This window comes from Arachis ipaensis, chromosome B6 (genome assembly GCF_059453495.1).
Source record: "Arachis ipaensis isolate K30076 ecotype BB chromosome B6, ASM5945349v1, whole genome shotgun sequence".
Lineage (NCBI taxonomy): Eukaryota > Viridiplantae > Streptophyta > Magnoliopsida > Fabales > Fabaceae > Arachis > Arachis ipaensis.
The window spans coordinates 3,800,347-3,810,195 of NC_142441.1; the positions used below are offsets into that span (position 1 = coordinate 3,800,347).

The window sequence follows — 9,849 nt, forward strand, 5'->3', positions numbered from 1 at the left end:
AAGACAGGTCTCACTCGGAACCAAATATTTGGTTGAAAAAACAGATCATGGTGTATCTTATCATAATCTGACAAATATTAATATTACCCACTTCATCTTATACTACATAGCCTGATGTATAGGCAAACATAGAGGGGGGCCTTTGTAATAGCACCACCCTCCATGTTAGGATCTTCTTCAAACAGATACATAGATATCCCCTTTGATTCAATCTACAATAATGAATAATAACCCTTCATCAGAGTTTCAGACACATATAAAAGCCAAACCCTACTTTTTAACGCCGCTTTGTCACTTCTTCACACTTCCACACACATTACTAAGTTGGCTGCTACTTTCACAACTACTAATCACATATAAACAACCCCATCTTTATATTCATTCATTTGTTTATAAAAGGAATAATAATGTTACAGATACTACATATTTTATGGCAACATAAAGTTACATGATCATCATTCTTCATTCCCTCTCTTTGTCTCCTCAATCAATGGCCATCTGTTGAGTATTGATGATCATTTTGTGTGGTATCCATATACTTGAGATTTTGTGTCAACATCATGATCCTCTTCCGAGATCGTAATAATAATAATGGATTATTGCCTTCTCTCTCTCACACGTTCTGTGTATATAATAATAATAGGACTAGCTAGTAGTATACAACAATAATTCTATTCCGATCCAGTTCATTCTTTTTTTTTTTTCACGTTCCATTATTCTATTTAACTATATATATAAGACATACATATATTCAAAACCGAATTCTAAATTCTTATAAGCGGAATGCAATGATTTTTGTTTAACTATATATCAAATATATATATACATTTCTTGACATACATGAAGATATAATTCAATGGGTCTTAATTAAACTTGTGAAAATTATGTGTATATAGATTTCATTTACCTCAAAAACTAGTTTAGGAAGTAAAAAATGTTTCCTTGTTATAAATTTTAAAAGATATAAAATTTGTAATAAAATTCTTTGACAAGCTTCATTTTCAAAATTTGTGGGTATGTGCATATGTAAAAAGTATAACTAAATTGTTTTTTTATTTTCTTTTTAAGATTTAGATTTTAAGGTAAAATTTTAAAATTTAGAATTTAAAATTAAAAAAAAAAACCAATATTAACTGACCTATTTGAATTCATAGTATTATTAATCCATGAGGTTCCAAACCTCAGACTCATGTTTTGGCTGCAGAAAGAAACAATGTTAATTTGCATGCAATTCCCTTGCTCAACACACAATATTCACAAACACGGTAATGTTTAAAAAGAGATAAACTAAAAGCTAGAATTTGTCTTATTTAACATTTATTAATTACTATAACAATTAATAAATGTTAAATAAAACAAATTCTAACTCATCTTGACTAAATTTTTTTTGTTACTAAACATTTTCAACGCACAAAGAAGAGAAATTTTTTTTGTTACCAAACATTTTCAACGCACAAAGAAGAGACGTTATCGATCACCAACAATATTATAGTGTTGACTATTGATGAGTTCCATCTGAAGATTCTGCCACAGCAAACCCGTAATATATTGTCAACCATTTTACACACCACGCTATTCGTGATCATAATTTGCGTCAAATTTGATCCTCATTATCGTTTGTCTTTTGATAGTCAACCATTTACCAAATAAGTCAACCAAGCATAATAGCGCATTGAAAAATTATGATGTGTTCCGGTTTTTCATTCATCTTAACAATAAATACCACCACTTTTGTAAGGGAAACATGGTTTATCTTCCAATGATCATCGGTGTCGTCATATAATTCATAAGCATCAATCAAGAATGATCAACTAAAAGAAAAGCTACATAACAATGTCTTTTATTTTCTTGGAAAAATAACAGTAAAGGGTTGCAAGTAACTCGCATATTTTGGAATTTACGTGCGAAATTAGAAAGAACATAAATTTAAAACGAGGTTGCATATAATTAAATAACTATAGCAGTAGTGAGTAGTGACCTTAGTAAAGTTAAATAAGTATGGACAAACTACTACAAAACACAAAACAAGAAGTGATGATGAAAAACAAGGGTTTCATTCCACATTTGGCTTACAAAATCTGTGCTACTCCATCCCTCAGTGATCTCGACAAAAAGGATCATCATGTTCTTTTAATATAATCCAGAGTAGCTATCAAACAAAAACAAAAAAAAAAAGAATGGAATAATAAAAGATAAGGTCTAAAGTTCAACACAAAAAGGGAAAACTATATACAAATGGAAAATGAGGGGGAGGAATTAGCTAAGCGAAAAGACGAAAAAGGGTCGCGAACGATGATGATGATGATCATTGATGGGCCTTTTGGGCCGGAGGAGGATGGGCCTGAGTATTAGGAAATGGCAAGATTCTGGGCTTGTTACTAAGAGACAAAGCGGAAGCAATCTGAGAAGCGTCATTGTTATTAGCGGCGGTGTTGGTGGCGACCCTTTCACAAGAAGGACACATTGTGAGAGTGGTGGCCGGAAGCTGCATGTAGAAGGGTTGAGAAGTCTTTAATGCCCTCAGCTCTTGAAGCTCCTTCTGCAACCTCCGATTCTCTTCCGTTAAGGTGTCACAGCACCTCTTCAAGTACTCGCAATCCACCTCCGTTTGCTTCAACTTGGTCCTAATCAAATCAAATATACAACTTCACATACATACATACATGTTTTCGAATCATCATAACACTTTTATCACATAACATACCTTGCTCTTCTGTTCTGAAACCAAACTTCAACTTGACGGGGACGAAGGTTTAACTGTTTCGCAAGAGCCAGTTTCTGCTTCTGCAAAATCACACGGATAATCATTAGTAATGTTGATAACAGTAGGTAAATATTGATTAGATTAGGGTTAATTATCTTTTTAATTACAGGATTAAGGGTGGTGTGTTCTTTGAAGCTCTCTTCAAGAAACGCAGATTGTTCCTTAGAGAGCCTGAGCTTCTTCCTGGTGGATCCGTTCTCGTCGTCGTCGCTGGTGCCTCTGTCGTTGCCCTCACCACCTTCCACGTCTCTCCTGCTCCTCATCATCGCCGCCGCACCATCACCGCCGTTACCACCGTTTCTCAGACAGAAATCCATCTGAAAGGACGATACGGCGCTGTTAGGCGAAGACAGTGCAGCGCCGTCGTCCCCGTCTTCTCCCGCCGCAGGAGCCACCGGGAAAGAGTTCACGTCCAACGCCCTCGCCGCCGGTGCCTCCGATGTCACCCTCTCCAAACCAACTGCAATAACAAACACGTTAGCCAAAAAAAAAAAAATAGTACTCAAAACTACAAAACCGAAAGAAAGAGGGAAGGGGAAGGTTTGCGTACGTGCATCGTTGAGCCATGGAATTCGAAGGTGTGAAGATGGATGTTGGGAGCGAAGAACCGGCGTTGAAGGGAGAAGGTCGAGCTGAACTGGCGGATCTGAGGATCCTCTTCTCTCTTCCTCGGAGGATTTTCCGGCGGAGGAAGCAGCAGCACCAAGTGCTATGCAGAAACCCACTGGATCCTTGTTGTTAGGTAGTTTGGAAGTGTTGTCAAGCAAATTGAAGGACTTAGGTGCTTCCCCTAAGCTCAAAGCAAGCTCCATGTGTTGTTGTTCAAAGGTTGAGAGTAGAGAAAGACAAGGTTTTATGGAGCTGAAAGAGAAAGAAAAGGCTTTCTTTTTCTATCAGCGTGGTGGTGGCAGTTATTTCAAGAGCATGGAGCAAAGAGAGTAGAGTAGTTTATAGACTTTGAAGGAGCCAAATGCTATTTCTGCTATTACTATTATATATATATATATATTAATTAAATTTCTTGTATATAAAATTGCGGTGTGATGAAGCAATTTGGCATAGCCTCTCTGCCTTTTTTCCCTTTTGCTTTAAATCTCTCCACACTGGAAAAATGAAATGGAATGAAAGGAGCAAGGGTAGTATAGTGTATAGGGTGGTGGCTTTTTATTTATATATATAATATTTTTTTAAGTTAGTGTGGCGTTGCGTGGAGTAGTAAAGATTGACCGACAAATCCAGGTTGACAAACACACGTGAATGTATTTAAAATATTACTCAACGGAACCCTTGTCAATACGAAATAAAGTAAGGCCCTCATACATGCTTTACTTACTATTTATTTATTTAATCATTCTCTTCTCTTATACATACATATAACATACATACATTCCCATTCCATATTCCTCACCTGCTGTGATGTGATCCTCATCATATTTTTGCTTGCCGCATAAATCATAGTACTATTTTGTATTTTCACCTCAACTCTATTTTTTTTTTCTTTTTGTTAGAAAATCAATTGTCTTTAAATTAATAATTATCTAATAAAATTGAGAATTACTGATGATTGAAAATAAATTTGAATTATTATTTTTTTTGTTGTTGGAAAGAAAATAAAATGAAAAAATAAATATAAATTGAGTATTAGATAACAAAATTAGGTCATTATATTTTTTTATAAATATTATTTAAAATAGTGCGAGATAAAAAATATGTATTTAGATTGAAGTTTGTAAATATATACGAATATTTATTAACTAGTTCAACATTCAAATTTTGATATAATATATTAAATATAATCATTTATGTCTTTTTTGTAAGCTTTTAGGGAAATGATTCATAATATAATGTAAAATTTTAAAATTCAATCTTAATATGTAAAAACTAAAAGTTAAATAAATCTATAAACAATTTATATTTCTAATTCTATATATATATATATATATATATATATATATATATATATATAATACTATTTGTATATTACAATTATCATCAAATTAATTATAATAAATGTATATATAGATATATATATTATTTAATTTATTTTAAATTATATTTTATATATTACAATATATTTTTTATATATATGACTAATTCAATAACTGATTTTTAGTTTATGCATTATATGGCTATATATATGCTACAAAGTACGGATATTTTGATGAGTTGTGGTGTTTGTATGTCAAATATATTTTGGATACATACTCATTAACATTCATTCAATATGTGTGTCTAAACTGTATTTTAAAAGAAAATAATTTTTTTTATACGCTTGGATACACTTAAATACTATCACATATCAGCGTATCTAATTTTATTCTTAATATATATTGTTAAAATATTTTAAATATTTTATATAATTAAAATAAAATATTAAAAATAATTAAAAATTAATTTTTATTTTAATATCAAAATATTATTATTATTTTTCTAAAAATACATCACATTATATATATGTGTCTCCTTATTTTATAAAATTTAAAATTTATATCTCAACATATTTCATATCATGTCGTGGCTGTGTATCATAGTGTATACATAAACTTTAAGCAAAGATGCATTCAATATAGTATGTGTCTAATTTTACATACAATCATAAAATAAACATATGGATCGATTAGCATACACTAATCATGTTGATGAATAAGTGTATATAATAAAGAATTTTGATATTTTGTGCTTTAAAAATATATATTAATATTATAAATTAAAAAATATTATTAAAAACATAAAATATTTAAATTTTTAGTATATTTATTTTGTATTTATTGAAAAAAATTAAAATTTTTTACTAGTAATGATTTTATTATTTATTTTTAAGATACGTATTGATAAAATCTTATATAATAAACGAAAAAAGAAAAGGAAAAATAAGGGGGGCGGTGTTTTGAAAGCGAGTTTAATGCAGGAAATTAAAGGAAGGCTGAACCCTAAAAGTTGAAAAGTAATGAATGCTTTTGCGTGGTTACTGAGGAGTGGAGAGGGTGACGAAGAGAAGAGAAGAAAATTGGAATTGATTTTATTATTAATTGAAGAGTTTCCACCAAACAAAGTCCAAATAGCGTCATGATGACTAATGAGGAAAACGAAATGTCATCCGAGAGACATGGCTGAGATTATAACCTGCTCCTCTTGTCTTATTCACTATTCCCACTATTCCCTTTCCTCTCCTTTCCTCTTGTTCCCTCCCCCTAATTCCCTTATTACTTATTCAAAATATATCATCATAAATAAATTACATATAACAAGCATTAATTATATATATATTGATATTGTTCAATTATATTATATATACATTGAAATCGGTCACTAATATAAAATATAAATTTATTTTTTATACATTTACAATATAAAAAATTTTATATCGTCGTGTAATTATATTTAATTTATGCGGTCAATATAAAAGATAATTAATTTTATTGATGAAATATTACTTAATTGAATGCACGTGCAAAATTATTTTATATTAACAGTATATCAAAATTAAATTCTATAAAATATATGTTAAATATAAAATAGTATTAAAAATGAACTAAATATATATATTTTGACGCCGGGACGTGGTTTGGCTCGTTAATCTTGACGAGGTTAACAACCCTACTATGGTGACATAGTTTAGATTCATTAATCTTGGCGAAATAAAATAAGCACGCAGCTTATTTCATATTCAAATCAACTTCAACTTTATTTCATAAATAAAAGATACATGGGTTATTTATACTAGTGGAAGAAAGAAAATCATTCATAACTTAGACGATGTGGGACTAATACATAACACAAAGTTCATTATTCTAAATAATATGAGACTTATATTCCCTTATTACAATTAACTAATATAATTAACCTACGAACTCTATTTGCTCTCACATCATATTTGTATATAAATATATATGAACTAATTTTAATAGTTGATTTTAATGTATAAATAATATTTTTAGTACTATTTTATGATTATTTTTAGTTGATCCACGAGAGCTTGTTAGAGTTTTGAAAGGTTTAATTAATGTGAACTCTGAACTGCACCTGGTTGCATTTTTCTGATATTTTGAAAGACAGAGGATGAATGAGGGTTCCGTTTACAGTTTAGCTTTTTGTTTTTGTTCGCAACTTTGGTTCTGAATGTTGATTTGGCTCTTCCAATTGAATTGAATTAAGCCGAAAAGGTGTCGCAGTTTCCAAGCTAAAAAGGTGGATTGATTAAAAGCGAGAGGCTAATTGAAATGAAATGACACATGACTCTGCTCGTAGCTTCCACCATGACCACTACCTATACTTTTACTACTTGCTTGCTTACATTGCCAATCAGATTCAGTTTAGTGTGTGGTTCCACCCTTTCTTGTTCCCACACCACCTACCTATTCCTCAAACCTATATCCATAGTTTATTATCTATAATCTATTCTTTTAAACAAAGTATCTTTCTTTGATTTGTTATGAATCAGTTTCTTAAGCAAGTTAAGGTTATCTAAAAACTGAAAGAGTTTAGTTAAGATGTGTTCTAAGAGTGTATAATAAGTTTATTATTAATAAAAAATTTTAAATATTTTTATTTAATAAATATAAAATAAATATATTAAAAATTTAAATTTTTTTATATTTTTAATAAAAACTGTTTTGTTTTGTAATTTTAATATGTATCTTTAAAGCATATGATAAATAAAATCTATTTACAAAATTTAATTGTGGATTGAATTTTGTTTTAAACGTATTTTTTTTAGAAATAATAATTTTTTATTTGTTATTTTTAAAAACTACAATCAAACAATGATAAGATGTTAATAATTTATTATTATTTTTTATATTGAGAAGTGATATGTTAGTATTGAATTTTCACTTTCTTTTTAGTAATTTTTTATTTTAAGGTAATTTTAGATAATAACATCTAGATAATACTTAGTTTTTAATTTTACTTTTTCTAATAATTTTTTATTTTAATATAATTTTAAATAATATTATCTAAATAATATTTATTTTTTCACAATCGTGTTTGACAAAAAATATTCAACACAAACTACATTCAATTTTAATCAAAATTAATTTTACAAAAATATAGTCTTACCAACATTTGTTTATAAATGTTAATTCAAATATATACTATAAATCTTATTAAGTTTTAATTTGACAAATAATATTAATCGTTATATATATATATTAAAAATAATTACTAAATTAGTGATATATATAAAATATATTCTGATTAAATTTTAGTGTATGTGCATATATATTTTTAAAATAATATATAACATAAGTGATGAATATGATAAAAGATGAAGTGTTATACTCTTGATCTTATGTTAGTACAATATCTTTTTGGAGCAAGCGTGATGTGAACAAAGAAAAATAATGGGGGAATAAAGATGGGTGGGATGATGATTAGCACGAGATTTAAATTTGAGCATATTAAAATGTTGTATTAGGGGACAAAGCGACCAACTTTTACTATTCCCAGGAAAGCTTCTATTATTACTACTACTTTGAGGGCTGCTTTGAGAAGGTTTTTAAGGGGTGCAAAATAAATGATATAAGATGCAAACAAAGAAACAAAGGTTCTTTTGAGGCATTAATTAGGAGCTCCCATAAAAAATAAAAAAAAAACATAATGAAGCTAAGATAGATGGATATACATAACATGGATGAATAGCTAAATAATGGGTATGGGGTATCCAATGAGTAGGAGCCCACATAATAGGATTGTGATTCGGGTCGGGTCGGGTCATGGGGAATGTGGTCCCACTCGCGTGGCATGGAGGATATAGCTTTAGAAAAATAAGAAGAAAAAAAGAAAATAAGGGACAGAGAGGAAGTGAAAGAGGTCAGATATGTCATGCTTTTGGGATCATTGCAATAATTGAAGTCATGCAGGCTTTAATGATAAGCTGCAGAGAGAGAAGAGAGAGAGAGGGGGGGATGCGTGAATTATTGGGTGGGACCCGCTAATGCAGAAAACGAACCATGCCATAAAGTGACCATCATGTAATAATTGTTAATGGAATGTAGGAAAAGCCACACACCCCCAACCGTGAACCCAACCCATGAATTCAATTCAAAACACACACTCTTTCTCTCTCTTCCCAGCTCCCATATACATACATTCCTCCATGCCAGTTTAATTTTTTTAATAATATTACGTATATATTAAAACCAGTATTTATTTTATGAGTCCTGCTAGGGATATTTGTACAATGTATACAATGGGTTATTGAATTACAAAATGAACATACACATATTATTTAGAATAACTATCCGAGTACTTAAACTGATTTTTGGATTCACTAAAGATCGAACTCTTGACCTTTCGAATCTAGAGCTCTAATATCATGTCATAATAACACTCATCCCAAAAGCTTTAGGTGACGAGAAAAGGTAACACTAATGATTATATCTCTAATACTCCATAAACTTCCATTGTATACATTGTACAAATATTATATTGGCTCCTCACACTTTTTCTTATTTTATTAGTCTACTTAAGTGTAGAATTTGAATTTTACTTTGTGCATGCAGCAATACATTGGCCAACGACAAACTCTTAAATAAAACTTAATACCACAACACATTAGTCATTAATTTGTCGGATTGAAAAATACTGTAAAAAAATAAAAAAAAAGTTAGTTACTATTTATTAGGATAAAATATATATTAAAATATAAATATATTAGTGTTTGATTTTAATATATGAATAATAATTTTGAGTTTTTTTTTCCTTCGCAATCATGCATGGGATTCGCCCAGTCAAGAATTATCATCACATGAACTATGAACAACTTTATTTCCATCCCAATAATGCTTGCGGTACACTCTCTGCATTTCACTTTTTGGAAATAATTTCCCACATCAGAAAACACCAATTATAATGAAAAAGTAAATGCAATTTATCTCCTTCATAAAGACTTTCAACTATCTTTTTTTTTCCGTCTAAATTTATCTTATACCCATGTATTTTATTGTTACAATTTTTTTCTAAAAAAAGATCATTTTTAATAAATTGTACTTTTGTAATATAAAAGTTAAAATTTTGGGGCCAAAAATACTCCCTCCCCCCCCCCCCAAAAAAAATATTATATTATACTTCTTTTAAATAGATCA

General features: G+C 29.7%; 1 protein-coding gene across 1 annotated transcript; it reads right to left on the reverse strand.

Annotated features, from left to right (window-relative positions):
- Nucleotides 1-1,971: 1,971 nt before the first annotated feature.
- On the reverse strand, nt 1,972-3,922 carry LOC107647904 (homeobox-leucine zipper protein HAT14). Its single transcript, XM_088491928.1, has 4 exons — nt 3,315-3,922; nt 2,872-3,224; nt 2,705-2,784; nt 1,972-2,624 (listed from the first exon to the last, which is right to left on the reverse strand). The coding sequence occupies exons 1-4, from the start codon at nt 3,574-3,576 to the stop codon at nt 2,306-2,308; spliced, it is 1,014 nt and encodes a 337-aa protein (XP_088348054.1). The 5' UTR covers nt 3,577-3,922; the 3' UTR covers nt 1,972-2,305.
- Between the last annotated feature and the right edge of the window lie 5,927 nt (nt 3,923-9,849).